The 23,355-nt window shown below is 38.1% G+C and overlaps 3 protein-coding genes and 1 long non-coding RNA gene across 8 annotated transcripts in view; 2 read left to right on the top strand and 2 right to left on the bottom strand.

Annotated features, from left to right (window-relative positions):
* Positions 1-1,512, top strand: part of LOC5509868 (tyrosine-protein phosphatase non-receptor type 13) — a 53,555-nt gene extending 52,043 nt beyond the window's left edge. For both annotated transcript variants that reach the window (XM_048722857.1, XM_048722856.1), the window contains exon 57: positions 408-1,512. In XM_048722857.1, the coding sequence (XP_048578814.1) occupies positions 408-470 (63 nt within the window). In that variant the 3' untranslated portion in view covers positions 471-1,512. The remainder of the gene's footprint in view (positions 1-407) is intronic.
* Positions 372-9,640, bottom strand: LOC116616814. Its single transcript, XR_004295465.2, has 3 exons — positions 9,498-9,640; positions 8,794-8,911; positions 372-577 (listed from the first exon to the last, which is right to left on the bottom strand). It is a non-coding gene; the product is annotated as an uncharacterized LOC116616814 (long non-coding RNA).
* LOC5509865 (cyclic AMP-responsive element-binding protein 3-like protein 2) lies at positions 5,108-12,262 on the top strand. Of its 2 annotated transcripts, XM_032378881.2 has the most exons (10): positions 5,108-5,323; positions 5,484-5,931; positions 7,773-7,847; positions 8,234-8,355; positions 8,801-8,944; positions 9,085-9,143; positions 9,245-9,313; positions 9,672-9,771; positions 10,370-10,502; positions 11,264-12,262. In XM_032378881.2, exons 1-10 carry the CDS (start codon positions 5,204-5,206, stop codon positions 11,470-11,472), a joined length of 1,479 nt encoding a protein of 492 aa, XP_032234772.1. In that variant the 5' UTR covers positions 5,108-5,203; the 3' UTR covers positions 11,473-12,262. The 2 variants fall into 2 exon arrangements, with proteins under 2 accessions (XP_032234772.1, XP_001630366.2); XM_001630316.3 differs by lacking the exon at positions 7,773-7,847 and having other exon boundaries at positions 5,110-5,323.
* Positions 12,263-16,061: 3,799 nt separating this feature from the next.
* Positions 16,062-23,355, bottom strand: part of LOC5509861 (diacylglycerol kinase zeta) — a 30,940-nt gene continuing 23,646 nt past the window's right edge. For 2 of the 3 annotated variants that reach the window (XM_032378878.2, XM_048722855.1), the window contains exons 31-42: positions 22,821-22,857; positions 21,840-21,880; positions 20,945-21,015; positions 20,521-20,670; positions 19,919-19,957; positions 18,908-18,942; positions 18,467-18,504; positions 18,156-18,276; positions 17,377-17,413; positions 17,154-17,253; positions 16,845-16,908; positions 16,062-16,284 (exon numbers count right to left, since the gene is read on the bottom strand). In XM_032378878.2, the coding sequence (XP_032234769.2) occupies positions 16,232-16,284; positions 16,845-16,908; positions 17,154-17,253; positions 17,377-17,413; positions 18,156-18,276; positions 18,467-18,504; positions 18,908-18,942; positions 19,919-19,957; positions 20,521-20,670; positions 20,945-21,015; positions 21,840-21,880; positions 22,821-22,857 (786 nt within the window). In that variant the 3' untranslated portion in view covers positions 16,062-16,231. Of the gene's footprint in view, positions 16,285-16,844; positions 16,909-17,153; positions 17,254-17,376; positions 17,414-17,552; positions 17,635-18,155; positions 18,277-18,466; positions 18,505-18,907; positions 18,943-19,918; positions 19,958-20,520; positions 20,671-20,944; positions 21,016-21,839; positions 21,881-22,820; positions 22,858-23,355 lie in introns of those variants that run through there. The other variant, XR_007306782.1, reaches the window with a different exon arrangement.

Genomic DNA, 23,355 nt, shown 5'->3' with positions numbered 1-23,355 from the left:
CTGTTATATCACTGATTTTTCAGGGCCGTAGCAGGGGGTGGGGCCCTGGGGGAACGTCCCCCTCCTACCCCCCCCCCCCCCCCAAAAAAAAATACTTTCAAAAATTATATGTAAATGACCAGTAGGGGCGTGGCTGTGCTCTCCACTGTTTTCTTAATTTTTCTGTATTGTTGACCCCCCCCCCCCCCCCCCATCTTTCGAGGCTTGCTACGGTCTTTCCATTGTTATTGTTGTCGAGCTGGTGGCAACAAAGTTGGTGGATGTTGTTGGGTTGTAATGGTATTGATAATGACCTTTACAAGAGTGGCGATAGTACGCCATCATTTCTGCAGCGATATTTATTTCATTTTAATATTATTATTTAAGTGTTGTTTCCAACCCCCGTAAGTTTTATTATTCTCCAATAGGATCAGTACATTTTCTGCTACAAAGCCTGTCTTGAAGTCCTCAAGTCCCTGGCCCAGCGGTAACACATCGCAGGGCCCAGCGATCGTCAAAGGTACTCATCGCGGATTTTATAATGGTCTGGTGCTTTGGAAATGATGCCGCATCTGAAAGGATATGGTAGTGGCCGAGGCTGAGGAACGATAACATTATAAGTACCGCAAGAATGGTATTTTTATTATAATATGTGAAAAATATATATCTATATAATTCATTTATAGACGGGGGGGTATGGAGGGTATATTTTTCTAAGATTGCAGACGATGAAGTAGGCTTATAACACTTTTCACATCAAAAAACATTATTTGTTTTATTTTACTGAAACAATGTTAATTTGAACAATTGTATTACTTTGTCGAAACCTCAACAAAGGGGTAGGTTTTTCAGAGCTTCTTGCAATTCCATTCAAGAAATTTGTTAATTTCGAAAGGGAGAATGGAGATGGGTGCACGTCCGTGTTTTATCTACCAATTCATGGATTGCAGCTATTTTTGTATATTTCTTTAAGGGTTTAGTGTATTTGCTTTGTCAGTTTGCTTCATAGTCAATCCATTTTATACTGAATCTCGCATACATCGAAATATATCTCGCATACATATGTACCTATTTAAAAATGTCAGCGCAAATGGCAAATGGGTATATTTGGGAGAAAATTTATCTATATTTTTCTGCGTTCAGTAAAAATATGACGAAACCCATGGTAGTTTTCAATAGTAGAACTGGCAATTGGTAATTGCCGTTTGCACTGTTTAGGTGGAAAGGTTAACAATAATCAGCTGTAGGTGTATACAAAAAAAAAGAGTAGAAAACCATTGTTTGATTTATCGCACACATTAAACATGTATCTATACATACAAACCTCAAACTAGTTCAAAAATTTAAATTATACACGTATCTCGCAAAAAAGTTGATATGGTTTTTGTATTTTATATATAGTAACATAAAACCACGCAATACCGTACAAAGCTTTTTTTTATCAACTCGGTCCTTATAATTAATATTAAATGGTTTAGTGTGAAGACCCATTTATGTATTTTATGAAATATAATAAATAAGTATGGGTGGTGATCTAAAGATTCAATTTGCTCTGGGGGGTGGTTGGTTGTTAGACATAGGGATTCCAAGAATACCCCCCCCCCCCCCCTACCTCCACAAATTCCTGGGCTTTACAGGCCCCATTCCGCAAAGTTTCCGATTCCCGATATGGACTTTTTTACGGAACTGCTCCAACTGGATTAGGTCGGCAAAATCAGGCCATTCCAGCTATAAGTTCGCGTGCATTACGTTAGAAACCTACCTTAGAATGCACCGCGCGATTTTACGTGAACCAAATCTTATAGAACAAAGGGAAGATACTGGGTTACGAAAGCGCAGATTCAGACGCGATCGAGTTGAAGGCATGGGAAGGCGGCCTCCAAACAACTCGTGTCTGACCACGGATTGCAGCTAAGATCGAAATTGTTGGTTTTGTGTATCATTAGAAATTATTTTAGGGACATATAAATATTCCAAAGACTTGGAATAGTGTTTATATTCTCGGCCTAAATATTAAACTATGTTTTATTTTTTTTTTCTTATAATATGCACAAACATAAAATACCAAAAAAGGACGGGGAAACAACAAGTACGCGCGCGCATTCATTGTGCTATTTACACAATTTGTTTTGCATTTGAATGACTCAACTCTCGTTCCAGTTGACAAGATTTCGTGATGCTCTTAGTGTCTAAGATTTAGAGCAATTTTGTTTACTTTGTCACATCAATTTCAATTAAAAATACAGCGAAAAATTCAATAACACTGCCATACCCCCCCCCAAAAAAAAAAATAAAAAAAAAAAAATCAGACATCTTTGACATGAGTATGGTCAATCTATCAAGATCTACCCAATATAATTTGGTATGACCATTACTTGAAGTACTTATTCAGCATTTCTCGTAAACCATGTGACCATATGAAAACTGGTCTAACATCTTGCTTGCAAGCAGGACATATAAGAGAGTTGCTTAAACTGTCGAATGCACGATGCTAAGATTGTGTCTCAGAAGGGCATGTTTCTATTTCATTGTGAGACAAAAAGAGTTCAACAGCACATAGAAACCGGTGTTTTTGACAGAAATAACGAGAATAGTAACTTAGGTAACAAGACTTGCTTAGAGAAAACGCAGGATGGTATGAGTGTGTAAATAACAATATTTCTTCGTCCAATTACGTGTAATTACCATTTTTATAACGGTAAATATTTGTAACTTTCTTATCAATATCAAAGTGCTGGACGCTTAATGAATTTTCGTCATTTATGACCAAAAAGAGGCTTCAAAAATGCTCATTTTTCGTCAACGGAGTTGAAACCGTGGAGTTTACCATATAATTTCAAAAGTTTTTAATGTGAATCATTGATCTAAAAGTGAAAACAGAATGAATTATCGAATGATGGGGCTCTGGCAGTTTGGCAAAAACTAGAATATCAAAGAGTTCTGGGCAGGATATATAAAGAATTGTTCTAGAAATAACGAAAAGTGATTGAAGAAAACAACCCTTAACCGGTGAAGCAAACAAGGAACAGGATACTTCATAGTGCACTCACACAAAACGTCTCAACCAAAATAAAAAGGGCAGTTTAGCTTATATACGACATAGGAAAATATTATTTATAATATTATATGATGGGAGTTCTAGTTTGGTAGGTATTAATCAGGAATCATACGCGTAACATTGTTATTGTTGTTAAATAACCTCTTATTATCTGAAGTATTTCTCTTTTTTTATCTTATGTCTTTTCTTTCTTGTCACAATAGAGCAAATGCGGGTTTGGACTGTGACGCGTTGTCGTAGAAACACTTAAGATTTACAAAAATCTCTCTGAATTTGGAAGGTTGAGGAGTGTCAACACAGTCAAAATTGGCTTTTGACGTTTTGGTTGGTCGCCTAAGTAGTCAAGATTTCCGCCTCTATGATTTAAAATAACAGAGAAATGCGTCAATTTGCTGCATGATGTTGATTATGACGTAAACACATCTTACAAAAGAAATTCAAATATTCCAAATTCTGTTTGTCAAGCTGTAGAAAGAGATCGTTCAAAGAGGTTGTTGCGCTGACGTTTCGAGCGTTAACCCTTCGTCTTCTTTTGCTCCAACGAAGGGCTAATGCTCGAAGCCCCCTGGAAAGGTCAGCGCAAGCACTTAGAAGCGTACAACATTTTATCAACCTTGTGTTGATCTATAGCTTCTGTTGTCTACATCACGCCTACGCAGACCATCTAGTTTTTCATAGCTGCTTCGATTATTTGTCCTTCTTAATGTTTTAGAATTCATGATTTTGTTTTCTGGTTCATCATAATGCACATAGCAGCAGCGGGGGGCGGAGGTCATGATGTTTTCAATGCCAAACATCTCAATGCTACAGCTTGGGATTGGCAAAACATAAAACTTGGCGAATTATCTTAGTTTTCTTGAGTAAATCTTTTTTTATCCTGATTTATTTTGTAGGAATTTAAAATTGATACGTATTTTAATCCATAGTCATCTAGAAATTAGTTAGAATCATTGACAAGGGTAGAATATGTGTGGAATGTGGACCGTTCTGGAACGCCCGCCTGACGCGAGATATTCATAGTTTGCGAGTATGACAAAAATCAGCCGTGCGCGAAATAAATACCAAGAACAAGAAAACAGTCTTCAGACAGATTGAATTATTATTGTCATCTCAAAACAACGTTTATATTTAAACAAATGTTCTTCAATAATTAATAAGCTTTTAATTTTGAATGCTTTTTCCCCCTTTTTTTATTAATATATATTAATAATATCAAATTACTGATAATTGATCATACCCAACTTTCAAATGATACAGATATTACATGCGCTTTTAGTCCTAGAAAAATCCAGATTTCTCTTTAATAAAACCCAGAAATAATTTGGTTCCTTATAACCAACAGTCGTTTTAACCGATTATGAATTGGCTTTATTCAGACAAGTTCTTTCTTTCACATGAGGGTAGATTTAATTTGTTGAAAGTCTTACGAGATTTCACTTAAGATAGCATCCGCGCACGATACGGTTGCCAGGGGTATCTTTAACTGATTTTTACTTTGAATTGTATACGAACACAACTAGAGTCCAATTCATTGACAAATTAAAAAGTAACATTTTCAGCTTTATTTACAAATATTTGTCCACATAAAAAAGCGCGCTACAAAGTAAAACGATTGGGAAATCCATCTCGCGATTTCTCAATTCTATATTGAATTGTTTCGAGGGCAAAAAAATACGAAGCCTTTTCCAAGGAAACCAGATTAATCTAAAACGTATCTTAGAAACGGAGCTAAGTTCTAAATAATGTCCTTTATCGGGAGCTATTACCCATTGTAAGGTCCTTGTAGTTCGGTTGAGTTGACCAATCAGAGAGCTCCCTCCCCCTCAGTTCAAACAGCATACCAGTCGGGTCTGAAAATCACCTGTGATACAAAACAACCTCCCGATACAATGAATGCAAATTATAACCAAATTCATAACAAAAACTATCGGCCTGTGAAAACCTATGCTAATTTAGAACAGCACCTCCAAATATGGTAATCCCTTTTGTTTCTTTTGTGTAAGCCCTCACCTCTGATTGGTCAATTGCTGCAATTATTTTTGGTAGCGCCGATTCATAAAGTCTTACCCGGTCGAACAAAGCTATGTCTATTTCTACCCTTGGACTCATGTACTTTGCCCCCTTCCCTTAAATCTCCCCAAGAATTATTTAATTTTCCCTTCTAACATGGATTTAGATTTAAGTATAGTTAAGAAGGAACCTTGTTTGGACAGTATTTGTCCAACGAATTCAGGAATTTTTGACACAATGATTCGAGAAGACTTCCAAGATCATTTTCACTCGATGGTAAGTTGTAAGCTCGTACTACTATCACTCTTTAAGATTGACATACACTAAAATGGCTTCTAAGACTTTTATAAAATTTGACAGTGTGAGGCCTTAAAAGGGGTATTATTCTATATTATTTTCGATGTGTGTTTATGTGTTTTTACTAAATTTATTTCAGCCTAGCGAAGAGCCAGTCGACTGGCTTTCTAGTTTCTTCGACGAAGTTCCAACTTGCATGGAGCAAAATCTCTCAAACTACTCTGTGCCTGAATACACCTCAAGTTTACATCACAGCTCGATTAGAACCCAGAACATAGGACTCAACAGTCTGGGTATAGACCCCATGCCTTCTTTACCAGAGGACTGTAGTAACGAATCAATGTATGGGAAATCGCCCGCGGATCGATCAAGGTCCCCGGATTTTGAGAGCAAAGTTGCATCAGATGGGGATCAAATTCACGACGATTTAAAGCCGGTGTTATTCAATAGACGGCTCTCGGCTCCGTTTGAGTCTCAGCATATGTTTAATAGTCACATGGAAGGGGTGGACGATGGAGGATGTATCACTGAAACTCATAGTCGTAGCTCTGTTGGCTTCAGCTCGGACGATACAGAAACCGAATCAGGTAGGGGACCACCTAATATACTCTTAAATACTTGACGTAAAATCTGATATCACCGTAGTACTAGAATAAACTGATGCTTTGATTTTGAATAGTTGATGTGCAAACAAAAAGGATTTTAAACCATGAGGATTGCATTAAATTTTAAAATGCATGTGGGTACCAAACTTTAATATTTTTAGTCCGTCTTTGTTCGTTTTCACGCAAGATTGGATTGCCGTTTTGATAACGGAAGTTGAGACGATAACCAACACGGGAAATTATACGGTCAACAAAATAGCTTTACAAAACCCCGGAAATTATAAGATGATAGTGTTCTGTGGTGTCAACAATTATTGTATGTTAGTTTAAACGGATGTAACTAAGTGCGCCTAAAAGGTATACTTTTTTCGTGCGGACGATTAAGGAGAACGTAGAAGAAAGGTTATTCATTCTATAAACCTGAGTTTGAATTCTCTTGTATCAAGTTGCGACGTCGACACCCTTAAGCTCAAGATATAAAGGTTCATCATGTCTAGTGCTGTCTTTAAGAAATTAATTTTAAAAACAAAGTCCGATTGTGTCGATTAATCGATAGCACTTGAATCAAAATAAAATGAATACAATTATTTTTTTATAATGTAAACGTGAGTGTGTCTAAAATACTGCAACCTTTTTATTGTTTTTAGAACCATCTAATCTCCCAGTTATATCAAATAAGCTTTTGAGATGCTAAGAACTATTGTTCTAAACAAAGCGTATTGGGCTACTAATTCCTGCATTTGTTAAAACTACTGAATTAACCGCGCTCTTGGACTTTCTATTTCTAAGACTGCGATAAAAAAGTAACTTTTACATTCTACAAAAGTTCTATACAACATCTTGGAAGCCCGTTAAACCTAATCAAATATTCCTACTGCTGTCAAATTTCGTCTGAATACAATTTTATCATTGTTTGCATGAAGTACGAACTGTTGAATGGCTGTGTTTTCTTTGTAAGCCGAAAACGCATGAATGGATATTTAACATATTCTTCCATGCTTATCACAACTCCATAGAAACGACGCTGATCTTTGGAAAAAAAGAATTGGGGTCGCGATTTTATTTATTTTTATATGAAAAAACAAAAATAATACATAAACAAAATACTGTTATTTGAAAATTAAGGAAGGTGTTTTAATGTGTAGAGTTAAATATTATCAATTAGTTTATCAAACTTTAAAAGCTGTACAAATAAAATAGAACATTACAGCTCATTTGATATAAACTTCATAAATGCCAAGCATAGGTTACACCGTAGTATGAATGCAAGGGTCTGAGGGTGGGCCAAGCGGACCCCCCTTATTTTTAGAGATAAGCATCAGGAGGTCCACACCCCCCTCCCTCTTTGTGACCCTGGCATGGCCCACAAGTTGCATAAGGACTTCTCTTAATACAAATGTAGACAAGAAAGAAGCGGCCCTGGAATTCCTTTTTCCTTGAATAAAAAAATAGTAACTGCTATTTTCAATGTTCTGCAAACTCTCGCCAACAATTTCCAACAACCGAATTTCACCTGGCTTTCGTCAGTCATTAAAGCATTTTATTGCTCAGCACTGAAATGCTTTTTCCATCACGCCCGCTCTTCAAAAGGCACTAACCTATCATAAAGCACCAAAAGGCGAAGCCAGAATGTTTTTTTACTAGCAGTTGAAAATTATAGAAAATAAAAGATGTTTATATTGGTCATGTTAATGCAATGTAATAAATTTATAAATAAAAAATATTTAATATAAATATACATATATAAAATGATACTCCTCCCTCTTTTGCAAGTCAGTCCTTATTGCTTTGCCCTGAAACTTGTTGTGCTTGCACTGCTTTAGGTGATGGCTATTATTGCAGTGCGCTGCCTATACAGTCTGAATACGCCACGCTCAGGCCTTGCAGTAGGCAACACAGTAAGCGATGCATATTTGATAAATCTTAAAAAGCTAGCTACACTGCAGAGTCTAAACAAAGCCTTAAGCAAATTTCTATGACCAGTTCTTATTTAGTTAAAATGTTAAAATTTAAATTCAAGCTCTTTATACACCAGGCTAAAAAGCTCTTGTTTTAAATGAACTTCTTATGAATTGATGAAAACCACACCTTAACATGACTAACATCTACATTTGAGAAAAGTGTGAAATATAATTCAGCAATACTGCAACTCATACAAATTAAACTAAGAGTTTTAACTTAAAACACAAGTGAAACAAAAGTAAAAATAAATAACCATTTAGAGTACTTTAAAGATTTACCTATTAAGGTTAAAAACATATATTGATCATGTGACTATTTACAGGTTATGACTCCGGGGCCCACTCCCCTACTTGTCAAACACCAAGCACTCCACCAAGAAGTCTGGAGATTGACAGTGATATGTCGGGATCCAGTATGGGCGAAAGAACACCACCAGCATTACAGGTACTAACATAGTGTATCAATTTTCTATATACATAGTGTGTACCTTAATATAATGATTACCAAGGTAAGGTGTTATATCACAAAAAATAATTACGTTGAAATAATTTCCAATATATTTTTATGCTGTTGGTGGAACCAGAAACACTGTTTCTGGGCTTGTTTTGTTTGACAATATTGTTTTGTTTTTGTTTTGAAAACCTTTTTTTGTTGAACAATGTCTATCCTCACATTATTTTACACTTTTAAGAGATATAATTATAAGGCCATTTTCATCATAGTGTGGATGGAATTTTACCAGAAGATATATTTACCATAAAGATATAAACATCTCTTTCACTAGCCTAGGAAAACATAACTCATGTAAATTCGCAAATTTGCCAGCAGACTGTACCATTAATAGTATAGTAACTGTTTCTTGCTCTAAGCAACTTCTTTTACCTTTCAGATCCAAGAGAAGCAGCCCTTCTTTCTCACAGATGAAGAGAGGAGAACACTGATCTCTGAAGGCCTACCTGTCCCGTCTGGCCTACCATTGACAAAAGTTGAGGAGAGAGCGCTGAAAAAAGTCAGAAGAAAAATTAAAAATAAGGTGATGAATGCAGCCTATTTTGAACCCTGAATAATAGGTAGTAGCAATTGTGCACGGTTTACAGTTTAATTATTTTATGACATGGACCCCTTTGTATGTGTTATTAAAAACATATATATTAAGGTGCTATTTTTTTATAGATTTCTGCACAAGAAAGCAGAAGAAAGAAAAAAGAATATATGGAAACTTTAGAAAAACGGTAAAATTTTATTTTATTTTACAATGTTAAATATGTATGGTAACGTCAGAAACGTTTGGTGGTCTCACAGTTACTTATCTCTCATTTTGTATTTGTTTTAGAGTCGAGACGTGCTCGAGCGAAAATCTTGAGTTAAGAAAAAAACTAGACAGTCTGGAGAACACAAACAGGTATAAAAATGTTTTTTTTTTGTTAAAATATAATAAAATATAAAACTCATAACTTATTTATGTCTTAATAGAAGAAAGAAGCGACTCCATAAAATATATAATTCTATAAGCTTATTTCTACTAGTATTTCATTTAAGAAGTTATTCACTGTTCACGGTTGCCCATGCTCCTTGTTCAAGTTTACCTTGTTGAAGACATAGTGGTTCCCTTTCTGTGCTGTTTGTCAAAGACAGAAATTTGAAGTACGGAATTCTACCGTAATGGCGTTTATGAAAGTCGCCATTTTGTTTCTACTAGGTTGCCAGGCCAGTAACACACAGGCTACCCGTGTAATCGTTTTCCCAACATTTTGTTGTAGAAATCTCATTGGACAGCTCCAGAAGTTACAAGCTCTGATATCACCTAAAGTCCAGAGACCAGTCAACGCGCGATCGACGCAAACAAGCACGTGTTTAATGGTAAGACCACCTGACAATGTTTTAACATTTTGATTTATAAAATGCACTGCTTTGGCTCTTATTCATGATAAAGGTGTAAGATGATAAGGGATTATTTTAATGTGTAGATAGCAAGGTTGTAACTGCTAAAACTATATTCTAATGCTTTGGGTAGTGCAAAAATAGTGTGAGCTCGAGAACGACAGGCTTCATAGGAGGAGCCATAGCTAGTATAAGAGACACAGGCAATTTTGCAAGAAGTGTAAAAAAAAACACTAATCAAGTTTTCAATTTTGTGGCAAAGTAACAATAGGCGATTGATAGGTTCTGTGAGAACAGCGATATACCGTGACGTCAAAGTAATGTATATGTGTGCTTGTGACGAGATGTGCTTGAGCTTGTGCTTGTGACGTCGTGAATAAGTGTTATTTGTTTTTCTTAGAATCCATATTAGGTCTTAGTGACATTAACACTTACAATATACAGTGACGTCACTGTAATGTTTTATAGTTTTCATAGGTCTTAGTAACATTTACACTGGTGATATATCGTCACGTCACCGTAATGTATATGTGTGTCTGTGACGTCATCAATGAGTGTTATTTGTTTATCTTTTAAGGTTGTAGTTCTCTGTTTCGCTGTGTTTGTTGGTAGTTGGAGTCCTCTCTCCAGAAATGGCATCACGCTCCACTCACACGCTGTGTCCGACAAAACAGTTGCTAAGCAACCGATGGACTACAGTACGCCCTCAGGTCAGGGTCGAGCTGGTCATTATAAAATGGGCCGTTTTCTAGTGGGAATCCTGTGTAATTTGCTCCCTAGATCTTTGGCAAGTAGTTTGTTTTAGTTCGTCTTTTGTAACGTTTTGCTCATCTTAGAATAAAGCTTGGCGGTAAAGGTTCTTGAATCTTGAAGAAATTCGGTGGTTAATTGGTTTTTAAAAAAATGAAAAAGTGTTGACGTTTATTTAAATCCGAAGAGCCAAGGCTTAGGTTCGCTGCCAAACTCCACAGGTTTCCCATTATCTAGAAAGCGGGCCATTACATCAAAAACGCACGAACAAACAAAGCAAAACAGAAAAACAAAGGAAAACTTTTCTTTATTTAGACTATTTACTATCTACACACAAAATAAAAGGTTCTTAAGAAATAGATCGAAATTGCAACATGTCACAAGAATGAATACAGCCTGACAGGCAGACAATTGGGAAAACCAAAAGTAGTAGCAGACAAGAAGATATCAATGAAGGCTTCGACTGAAATTGACTTAAATTTCCAGTATATTACAAACCATGAGGAGAAAGGGTTCGATTCAGTACAAGCGTTAGCAGGACTCCCACTCTGTGGTGTAGTCCGTGCTTTGTGGACCTCAATAGAACTAGCTAAAAGTAGAGTGAGCTGTTGAGGTAAATCACCTTTTGAGATCGCACTCATATATGGCTTTATCTAAACTCGACGATATATTGATTTTACTAAGATAGACAAAGCGAACTAACTAGAGTTGTTTGTTTTAGTCCGATCCCGAGTCCTTCTATCGGTAGCGGATGACTATGATGACGTCGACTTTGCGCCAACTCCCAGCATCGTCGACAAAATGGCGTCCTATCTCGCCCCAGGCCCCACCATAACGGCCATCGACAACGATACTCACAAGTATGTTGCCATGGAAACTGTCCCGGCCGAAGCCAATGAGAGACCGGCTGCTGCTTCCTCAGCGGTGTAAGAAATAATACGTCGATCACGTGACTTATAGATAGTTGTGGAAAGTCTGCAGTTTTGCAAATACATAGCCGTAGGGTTATTGGTAATGTAATAATCGGCTATAATTAAATTCAATAGAATTCAACTGAATGTTGTCGCATGAAATGTGATGGAACGATATAATCAAATATATTATAATTTAATGAAATACTACACTGGTACATCGTTACTAAAGCAAGTATTCATATCAACACATCCTCTAAGACAACAAGAGCCATTTAAAACGTCTACAAAAATCCAAGAAAATATATAAATGATTTTGCGACTGGGAGAGTAGAGTTTTATAAGAATTTATCATTTTTGGGCTAGGTAGTTTATGAAAATTACCCTAGAATAAGAACGGGGCTAAATTCGTACCCAACTGGTCTTTTCAGAACAAAGCATAAATAGTTTTATAAATGAATTAATTTTAGAATAAAAGCATGCATCTCAAACGTGTCTTACCTACGCTATTTCGTGGCATGTATTTTAATACAAAACACTTTTGAAACGAGCCCAGGTTACTTCACCGCTTTTATTTTTGGGATTCCTGTGTGCGAAAGAATACATAGGAAATCCAAAAGTAGAATCGGCTTCTTGGAGACTATTTGCAACATCTGCAATAAAAAACATAAATTATTCAAACGTAAAAAAAAAAATATATTTACGGGAGATCAAAACTTTATCGGGCAAGGTTTAGTGTGATTAAAACGATGATTATAAGTGATGTATATAGCAAAAATGTACAAAATAAACAGAACAACAAGGGAAAATGGCTCGTTGTGGTAATAAATGTGAGGAGGTTAAAAAAACATTAGAAAATAGTCAGATACGCCTATGCAATATAAGGAGCTATATTATCAAGTACACAAGCATATTTTAGACGCAATCCTGGACAATCAAATAGCACATCAGTTGTAACATGATTGGACGAATTTCTATCCTGGGCCCTTGAGGTGGGTTTAGCCCGTTAAGAAGACCCCCCCCCCCCCCTCCCCAAATCCCGTCTTTCGGGGTGCTATCTCCCCCAAAAGGGACCCGTGATAGCGCAGTGCTTCGAGCTTCACTTTTAAAGGAAGAAGCACAGGGTTCGAACATAGGTAGCCCAAGCTGTCATAAGTAACAACTCCATATGTTCTCTCTATTAACGGTTGATAAGCCGGCTGGTTAAATTACTCATTGATAGAGCTTGGGCTACCTGTGGGTTCAAATCCAGGTCGGGCTTTTTTCAGAGGCGTAAAGTAACTGGCACTATATAGGAACTGAGGATCTCTCGTCTTTACGGGAAAAGACGTTATGCTATAGGTCACTTCCACATCGAACATCAATATCCTGTATTGGGTACGTAAAACAGCCGGGACGCTAAACCGCGGGAGTAAGTACCCAGCTGCTTTGTCTCCTATTATCTTTGTTGTACAAAGGAGTTCTTTTGTCTCTATTCTTCTCGTTCTTTGTGTCTAGGTGCGGATATTGTTTTATTTGCCCAATCAAATTGCAGCTTGTAAGAGCTGCGTGCTGACCCAACCGCGGTACCATCTTCATCAGACAGTGCCGTAGTAGGCCTCAAAATATTGGGGGGAGGGGCAAAATACAGAAACATGAACAAAGTATCTGGGGACACGGCCACGCCCCTACTGGTTATTTCCTTCTATATTTTTTAAATATTGGGGGGAGGGGTGTACGTGCCCCACCCCCAGCTACTGCCCTGTCTGAAAGTGCTTACGCTCTATTTATAATACAAATTGTGTGGAGCGGTTTGTATCAACGTAAAGTAAAAGTCCACGAAGTTTCCAGTAGCTAAAATCACTTGACCAGCAACACACTTCCGTTTTTTCCGGTCTGAATTTAGGTGAATCCCGGCTTCCGTTTTCTCCAGTCCAAATGTACTACAGCTCAAACTAATAGCGTTAGGCACAAGAAAACACAACTTCGGAATTATTTAAAAGCGCCATTGGCGATATGCATTTACCATTTATTTTTTTAATAAATTAAAGTAGATTTTGACTACATTTTCACTACATGTAATCTGGCCTGTGCATTTTTCGTCAGCTCTTTCTTCACGTAAACACTGTGCAACTACTGAAGCTACATTTATATTGACTTAGGAGAGAGACAACATACCCTAATGCAAACATACTACCAATTTAAAAAGTAACCAAGACTGCAACGCGGGAGACAACGGCAGAAAATTAGCCAGACGTTAAATGCTTTCTTATACATTTTATCCGCTTTCCTCTAAGCTAAGACGTGATTGCACCACGTTTTACAGTCTAGCGAGTACGGAAACATTCGAGCGTTTCCTAAGCCATTTTTGCTTTTTTGAAACTATCAAATCGAATATAATTTTGAAATAAGTCCTAAGCGTAAAGCATAGCCACGTTTTCTTTACAGTTGCAGATGCAGAAACTTTTAAGAGTTTAAAAACGCTCTAATAAGCAAAATATTATCCTCCTCTGCAGGCGTCTCGAGTGATTTTGGAAGGCTTTTTTCGATTTCGGGCTTCCTATGGCGTGGTCAAAAAAGAGTGGGGCCTGGGTTAGAGGAAAAAGGGATTACGATCTCATTTCTTTTGTCCTCCTCCATTTTTTCGGCTTCCGGTTGAGTTCAACTCACCACAGGAATCCAAATTCATAAAAATACTGAAAAAAAAAGAAAGGACACTCGAAATGCTTGCGGAGGAGTCATGCATAATATAAGCCAAAGGATAGAAAACTGAATGAAACTGAAAAGTCAAGCTTCTCCATGTGCAACAACACGGGCCGTACCTTAACAATCTGTATGGTTGACAGGGTGGATAATTGAACCTGTTCATTAACCCATTAATAGGTAGGGCCCTATTGCCCTTCTACAATCACTAATAGTGACTTATTTCTTTGAATGGATCTCTAGTATCTTCATTTGCGAAGACATGAGAATATGGGTGCTATAGAAGCTGATTCGTTCAGATAGACAGATGTAGTTTGGTTAGTAATAGCTTAATAGGTAGTCTGCTAACGTGCAAATCAATTTGATAAAGTAAAGAACCATTTTTCTTACAAAAGCTACCTTAAAGCAGCGGTGTGTAAGTAGGAGGGATGGGTACGTTCCTTTAAGTAAGAATTTCGATATAAAGAAGAATAACAAATGATTTTTCGGCGAACATATTTTTCATTCACACTAACCCCTCCTTCTGACGCGACCCACCGCTCTCACTGACTAGACACACACCCCTCCCTCTTACGAAGTGCTATCTTTAAATAATATGGGATCCACCCTGAAGCTGCTACGAGGACCTTACGTAAATAGAACGGCGACGGCAGAATGAAAAATTTAAAGAGCCAGACGTGAAAAGCCCTCTTAAGTTCCCCCGTTTTCCTCCAAACCACGACGCCGAAACAACAAGTTCCCACAGCGAATAGGCGCTGTAAACCAAACTATCTGTGTTCCAGATACAAAAGCAATGCCTCTTGCTTATTGAACTATAAAAACGAGCTAGTTTAATCAAAACTAGATTAAAGTTGAGCGCTAGACGGATTATTTGGTCGTGCTCTCCTTGTGCCGCCGTCGTCGTTGCGTAAGGTCCCTAATGGCTATTAGTACCCGGTCTCGAAAATGATGCTTTTGAAATATGAAGTCTGATCAATAGATCTATTAAATACTTAGTAAATTATAATTGATTTGAAATTATTTGACATGACGAGTGAAATTCTGATACAGTGGAAGGTCCGTCCCATTATACACCTATTTCTAAATATGCTAAATGTCAAATGGCAGTTTTTCTATCAAAAAATCCCATGGAACTCGTCAAATTTCTACTGAATATAGAAAAATATGGATAATTTCTTAGATTATATTACTACATCTTTATCCTCTTTATTCTTAAAAATAATTATACCTATAAGCATTGATTACTCTTTGAACTGCCATTTGCCATTCGCCATTTGCACTGACAAGGTTTATTGAAATAGGTGTATACACGGACGTCCGTTGTATGGAGGTTTGTTATCGTGAAGAGTCTATCCAACGGCCCGGCCATGACCAGCAGACAGCTACGGGCCATGTATATACACCATATGTAAAATTAAACTATCCGCATTTTATTGCCTGATTGGCTCTTATTACGCGACAACTGTTACTGCTCTGTGTGCATAAGCTGCGAGTGTTTCTAAAATGAAGGCTGGGTCGTCGAGCATACGGACATATTGTAATAGGGGACTTGCGCTAAAAATTCACGTGACTGTTTGGGTGGCAAACTAGTGCGACAAAATAACAGCAACAAAAAGCAACTTATTCAGCGTTTACAAAAAAAAGCCAGAATTCCTTTTTTTCATAAAGGGTATAGTTTCATTTAAATATTTTATTTTTTCGTCCTTCTCTGGTGTGACGGGGACGGGGACGGGGACGGTTGAATTTGCCACCCAGAAAGGTCACGTGATGTCTTAGTGCAAGTCCCATTGGTTTGAAGTACGTAAATCCGACTTGCATGAGCTTGTAGTCTTGTTTAAGTTTTTTTAATTTAAAAAATCACCATTTTAGCAAAGGCTTTGAAAACATGCGCCTCGCAAGTGGGTCAACGGATGATTTGGAATAAGCTGTGATTTGTATATCTTTGCGTTAATTGGTTGGCGGGATCTGCTTGAGGGCCTGATAATTGCACTAATTGATCCGCCTGACCTGAGCTTTGATCTGATTGGTTGAGACGCCTTACGCTTGCTTGCTTCCTGATTGGTGCATACGAATGAGGAGTGGTTGGATGGCGGTAGCTACACAGCTGTTTCATAGTCTTCAGCCGCCACGATCTGTAGATGCTCTTGAGCTGCAGAAAGAAAGAACTAAGCAATTTTGTACGCTCATACGAGCGAATCTTAAAGCCGCATTGTCACCAGTTTACTTCCGGAGGTCCGACGGAAACCTCAACCGTTAAAAGACAAAATAATCTATTAAAATCCGAGATATTAAACAGGCCATCCGCTCTAAATTATTAATCAAATCCTCAAAGAAACTTCCAATAAACACACTGCCTTCAATATTTTGAAATATCTTTCGCGTTTTCCGTTAAAAATCATTGGAGATTGTTACGTAATCGATCGGAAGTAAACTGGTGACAATGCGGCTTTAACCGCAGGCTGAAAATCGCCAGGTCTGTCTGCTGCCGCGGCGGCGAATTCGACGACATCTAGACGTCTGATTCGTCCGATATGGCTATCAAATTCTTGAATTTGAATGTTTGAATTTGCTCATATGAGCGCAGTATAAACAATGACGACGACGGTAGAAAAAAAATAATAATAAGATAGCTGCCTCTTGGCTTAAGGTTATCTAGATATCTTCTACATATCTCAATTGTTAGTTAAATTTACTTTCTAGATATCTTACTTTCGAGGTATCTGGATAATTCCTTATCTTGACATTTTAGCGCTTGAATTCGTGGCGTATTTCCCTGAAATACCCAAGAACAAATCCATGAAATTGTAATGAAAATTCGAGGAACAAATATATGATATTTCCCTGAAAACGTGAACAACAAATTCGTCATAATTCCCTGAAAATCGTAGATATTTCCATGAAAAGTCCAATAACAAATTAGGCATAAATTCAGTCCAAAAAAAAATTATTATTTTTAGGGATATCATTTTTGAATGCAATAAAGAGGTGAGGCGAGAATGAAATGTAGCATGTGCTTACGTCGTAATCTGTTCTTGTTAGCGAAGCCCCGGCTTGTACGAGTAAAGAACAGATCGTCCTCCTTTGGTAGAAGGCAGCCTTGTGCAGCGCAGTCTGACCCCTGATAAATCAAGGAGTACCAGTAGTGTGTAAAGTTGTGGACTGGTGTAACGTTGACAATAATGGTAATAGCAATGGTATGCCAGTAATAATAATAGTACGTAATGACAAGGGTGAAACTTACTTTTCCTCTTCCACTAGATCAAGCACACATCTTGGAACTGCAAATAGATAGCCCTATGGTTATGCTTTTCGGACGGGGAGAGGTGTGTGGAAGGAACAGGAAGGTGAGGGAGGGGTAAAGAATAAATATAGTATTGGAAGAAGTTTGGCGAGGTTGGGGACGGGGGCCAAACATGCCTTAAGAGAGCATTTAGGAGATGGTAGCTTTGTGGACATGCCTTGCAACGTCTTGAAGAAAAGTGAGGGTGATGGGGGACGGCTGGCAAAGAAAGAAAAAGAATAAATACCATCATACCGTTGGAGATGATATAGGTGATAATAGCCTTGTTTCCACGCCGTAAAAAAGAGAGGAGGGGTGTAGGTGAGGAGGGGAGGTCGAGAGTAAAACATACCGTTGGAGATAATATAGGTGGTAATGGCCTTGTTTCCACGCCGTAAAAAAGAGGAGGGCTGTAGGTGAGGAGGGGAGGTCGAGAGTAAAACATACCGTTGGAGATAATATAGGTGATAATGGCCTTGTTTCCACGCCGTAAAAACGAGAGGAGGGGTGTAGGTGGGGAGGGGAGGTCGAGAGTAAAACATACCGTTGGAGATGATATAGGTGATAATAGCCTTGTTTCCACGCCGTAAAAACGAGAGGAGGGGTGTAGGTGGGGAGGGGAGGGGAGGTCGAGAGTAAAACATACCGTTGGAGATAATATAGGTGATAATAGCCTTGTTTCCACGTTTTAAAAACAAAAAGAGGGGTTGTAGGTGGGGAAGGGGGAAAGTAAAACATACCGTTGGAGATGATATAGGTGATAATAGATTTGTGGCCATGTCTTGCAGCGTAGTGAAGCGGCCTCCAGCCTCGATGGTCTCCTACCGTCAGACTCACACCAGCCTCGTGGAGCTCAATAACCTTGACACCAATAAACACATAAAGTTAAAGGAGAAGTTGCAGGTAGAAGGGTGATCTACTGCAAAGCCACCCTTATAATTTCCAAGGCCATCAGTCGAAGGTCTTGATTGTTTTCATTGGCCTCCAATTTAACAATTTCCAACCAACCCATTTTACTGGAATACGATGAAGAATATAGAAATACTCTTACCTTTTCTAGCTCTCCAGTTTTGGCAGCCTCAATCATTACTAAAACGAAAAAAAACGCATATTAAATACCGTGGCCACATAGTTTTAAGACATTTGCCAGACAGCATGCAAGAACCGTTGTGTTCTGATGTGCATTTCTATGCCGTAATGTTTAGCTAGTGACATTGACACCAATCAGACAGTACATTTTCAGCATCCTTATTGGCTTTTACAAAACTGTGGTGGCCAATGAAGCGCGCGTCGTATCAGAAGATGTTTCACGCATCCTTATTGGCCTACTTCGCATAACTGTCAAGGTGGCCACGATAGCGTGCGACGGAATGGTGTTTTTTGCTACTAGCTTTTCGTAAGAATTAATTAATTAATTAGAATTAATTATTTTTTAGCTGCAGTGCGTGTGCAGTTGTATTTTAGTCACAAGAAAAACAAAATCTATACTCACACAAGTCATTCTTTTTGGCTGTCGTATTCTTAACCCTGTGAAATAAGCCATACATTATCCATAATTATAGGATTTTGTGTGTAATCAATGTTGAAAGTCTTATTATGTATAGAAATCTCACAATAACAGTCTAAACTATTTTTATCTGCCGTAGCGCATGACCGAATGTTGTCCCCGTCAGGCTGTATGTCACACGCGATAAGCATTAGCAACTTAGCCACGAGCATCGCTACTTGGGCCATAGTACGATGGAAACATTATCTGGTTTATGAGTTTCCGTACGGCCCGCGCACTCGGCCAAGAAGAGGTATGTATTTTGAGCAAATAAAGGGTTTGATCGACATGGCTAGCATGTGAAGTGACCCTAAAGTACTTTAACACGGAATTAAAGAAGGCCAATCAGGCCGCTATTTGATGCTCCCGCGACAGAGGGGAAAAAATGGCATTAAATTTTCCAATTCTCAATATATAAGCTCAAGATTTCGCATACAAGGAGTTCTCTGACCAAAAGCTTAATTCCAATTTTTAAAAAAATTTAGAAGATATGAAATTTAGATAATAGCGAGCAAAGTTGGCTTAATTTCTGATCAGAGCCCGACTTCTCTCTAAAAACAAGGAGAATTGATACTTTGAACATTTGAAAATTGCACTTCAAGCCTCATATCTCGAAGACGAATCCATTAGAAAAAAATACTTTTTGATATGTTGGTTTACATAACATAAGGAACCTCTATGCAAAAATTCAAGTTTATTAGACCTTATTTTGGGAAAACTTGCCATTTTTTTGCTCTGTCTGCTCCCATAAAATATCGAGTGACCCAAGGCATCCATTTCCATCGGAATTTCAAGCAAGTAACTGAGAAACTTTTAACCGAATATTATTAATAAATTATCAGCCTTCAATCGTGGATGCTAATACTGAAGTTTTCTTGCAAATAAACCGTTGTATTTTCAATTATAAACAATGACAAGAGAGTGGCTTATAGATATTCTTTGATATAGTATACATACCACACTTCATCCTCAGCAGGAATCACAAACTCTTTCTTCCTGTAATCAAATAAGTTTTTAATTATGAAACTGTCAAACTCCTGGATCGAAGGACGACAAAGAAAAACACTTAGAGTACAGATATAAAGGCAAAGATAAAGGAACAGGGATGGAATTGGGTGTAGTTAGAGAGGAAAGATCATAACAGTGTGTGCTTGCGAAAGCTAATCGATGGCCTATACTTCCCAGGAGGCGACGGGCTCATTGTACAGCGTCCTACTTCAAATGTTTCGCTGACGTTGCGAGCAAACGCCCTTTGTAGGAGCAAAACATAAGAAACAACCAAGGGAGTAATTCTCAAAGGGTGAATAATAGTAGTACTCTCAGTCAAATCATACCAGTGGTATATCATCTGCATTCTGATTGGTTGAACTTCTATTTGGCTTTAAGTTATAGCCTATCAGTTGCGAAAAGTGATGGGCATGAAAGGAAAACAATGGCAAATGATCAAACCAATCATGTTTAGCTATATATATGAACTTACTAGGTGTGATTTGACTAAAACAATTATTCCCTCCGCTCTTATGGTATCTAAGTAATAATCAATTTAATAAACAGATTACCCCGTTGGAGTGAAAGGCGTGATTAGAGAAGTCTGTAAGACGTCATCACTATCCTCCCGCAAAGACTCCTGGGAGTGTGCCACAGGAAGACCGCGCCGAGCTAGGTTAACAGAAGTTGGTGGAGTAGTTGATGAGCTGGTTCTGGTAACCCTGTGGAATAGTCGAAGAACGTGAAAAAACGTCGCCCTAATAGTAGGAAATACGGAGGTCTAGATATATAACCACTAGATATATAATATCACTCCTCCTTACAGCGATCTTTTATTTTACCGCGATCTTACGTTCTACTGTGATCATACTTTTTGAGGCGATCTTAAGTTTTACTGCGATCATGTTCTAATGTGATAATACGTTTTACCGCAATCTTACGTTTCGATGCGATCATACGTCTTTGTGGCGATATTACGTTTTGCTGTGTTCTTACGTTTTACCGCCCTTCAGATCCACGATGAAGACTCCCTTCTCCACAATGTCCACCACGTTGTAGATATTTTCCTGTTAAAGAGAAAGCGAAAAGGCGGTCATTAAAAAGAACATTACAGGAAACACATTAACCCCCCGCCCCCCGGTTCTTTGTCAATTAGGGCACATTAAACACAAATATCATCATCAACAGTTAATATTCATCATGGTAGAAAATGCATGAAGCTTGCTCAGCTGCTATTGTTATCCCATCAGCTATAAAAATATATTTGCATTGGCGGATCTGCAATCCCCTTGGCATTTCCGGTTGAATATTACAAACAAAATGTATGGGACTTTGTCTTATCGGTTATTTGAGGACTGGCTTGATAGATATATGTCCTTATTTATCGATTGAATATTAAAGAAATGTATGGGATACACCTATTTCAAAAAACGTTGTCAGTGCAAACGGCAAATGGCGATTGTCAAATGCCAGTTCCACGACCGAAAGGACCCATGGATCCCAAAATATTCGTTCCAAATTCCGGAAAATATATGTAAAACATACTACTATCCATTCAATGAAATTAATATATGGTTCTGACATCGCTTGAGTTTATTTATCACCTTTATTTTTACAAATAATTACTACCCATAAACACCTTTCGGTCGTAGAACTGCCATTTGGCAATTGCTATTCGCCAATCGCGCTGACAACGTTTAATGCAATAAGTGTAATAAGTTTAATGCAATAACTGTATGTCTCATCGGGCATTTGAGGAATGACCTTGATAGCAAGTTGTCCTTATTAATGCGGTTAAGTTATACCGAAAATGCATTCTCATCGGGCTTTTGACCTTAATAAAAAGGTGTCCTTAGAGCAAGGATCCGTTAATTAATGATGATTATCTTACCTGTGCAACGTCGACCCGGTAAACTCGATCTGGATAAGAAGCTGGGTAAAGAGACGAGGAAAAGTGTAAGACTTGCTGCACTAAGATACCGAAGAATAATGTTCTCAAGCCAGGGGAACGGGGGCCCGTTGTACCCATCTTTTAAGATCGTGATTACAACATTAACTCAACCTTATAAATGCAAACCGCGTACAGCAGTCCGTACTAAAACTCAAGAGTAAAAGTCAGTCACATGTGTAGCGCTTAGAGATAAAGGTGGGTTCTCACTTGGACGTAAGCGCAAGCGTAACGCAAGTTTTTTTTTCGATTCTCACTGGAGCGTATGCGCAAGAGCAAGCGCAAGAGAACGTAACTGTTTGATTTTCTTGCGCTTGCGGTTATGTTTGCCCGATTCTCACTTGTGTTGCGCTTCCGTTTGCGCTTACGCTTGCGCTTGCGTCCTAGTGAGAACCAGCCTAAAGCACTACACAAGACACATCCTTTTACACATCTTTTTACAAGCTAACTTTCGCACACACAATAGCATATTGTTATGTTTTTGTCGTTGTTTCCATGGTTGCTATAGTTGTTATTATTGTCAAAGTTATTGACTTTTTAATTGTTAGTTGATTATTACTATTGTTGTTAATAATGTTCTTACTGTTTTGTTGATGTTGTTGTTGCTATAGTTGTTGTTGTTGTTTGTTAATGTTTTTTGCTGTTGTTTTTGTCCTTTTTATCGTTGTTGTCGTCCATGTTGTTTTTACTGTTATAAATGTTGTTGTTTGGTCATGATGTTTCTTGTAGTTGTTTCGGTCCTTATCATTGTTGTTGTCGTACATATTCTTGTTGCTGTTATAGTTGTTGCTGTCGTTTGGTCATGATAGTTTTTGCTGTTGTTAACGTCCTTGTTATCGTTGTTGTCGTCAATGATGTTGTCGCTGTCCTCATCGCCGTTGTAGTTGTAGTTGTTCTCATGGTTATAAGTGAGACCAAACTTACTGTCCAGGAAACACCAGTCGTCAGACAAGATGGTTTTCTGCGAAAGAAATAAAAGTATTCATCGAACTGGACATATCAAATTAAATTTAACATGTCATGTCTGGCAAAAACGGATTATCAAGGGAATTCAAGACCAAAGTAACCTCAGCAACGTGCCAATAAATGGTTAAAATGAATTATACTACACTCGTTAATCGCGCGCTCTGATTGGTTAAGGGTCCATGTGTTATTAGAGGACACGCGCACGCTGGAGGCCGCATGCGCACGCGCCCCCCAAATCAGAAGACTTCACAGCGTGCCATGAGCAACAGTCACGCAACTCGACTGCATCTCGTTGCGTACTTTTTTTTTGTATGACACGCTGTGACGTCATCTGTGCATCTATTAGAGGACAGACGCACGCAAAAATGAGTTATATTTGTTAAATATATGATAGGGGTCTTACCCTTTTATACCGGAACCTCGTGTTTAACAATAGATACAATCTCACCCAGCACTTTCAAATTCCACATTGTCACGCTAGTCTAAACACGTA

The sequence above is a fragment of the Nematostella vectensis genome, chromosome 15 (assembly GCF_932526225.1).
Source record: "Nematostella vectensis chromosome 15, jaNemVect1.1, whole genome shotgun sequence".
NCBI classification, from domain to species: domain Eukaryota; kingdom Metazoa; phylum Cnidaria; class Anthozoa; order Actiniaria; family Edwardsiidae; genus Nematostella; species Nematostella vectensis.
The sequence above is the reverse complement of the archived record's forward strand: the minus strand, read 5'-3'. Positions and strand labels throughout refer to the sequence as shown.

Excerpts from the sequence above, each read along its gene's own strand:
- LOC5509865 (XM_032378881.2), top strand. The coding sequence starts at position 5,204 with ATGGATTTAGATTTAAGTATAGTTAAGAAGGAACCTTGTTTGGACAGT. Across the intron at positions 7,848-8,233 it reads GCCTTGCAGTAGGCAACACA|GTTATGACTCCGGGGCCCAC; the intron begins GTAAGCGATGCA and ends GACTATTTACAG. Across the intron at positions 9,772-10,369 it reads AAACAAGCACGTGTTTAATG|GTTGTAGTTCTCTGTTTCGC; the intron begins GTAAGACCACCT and ends TTATCTTTTAAG.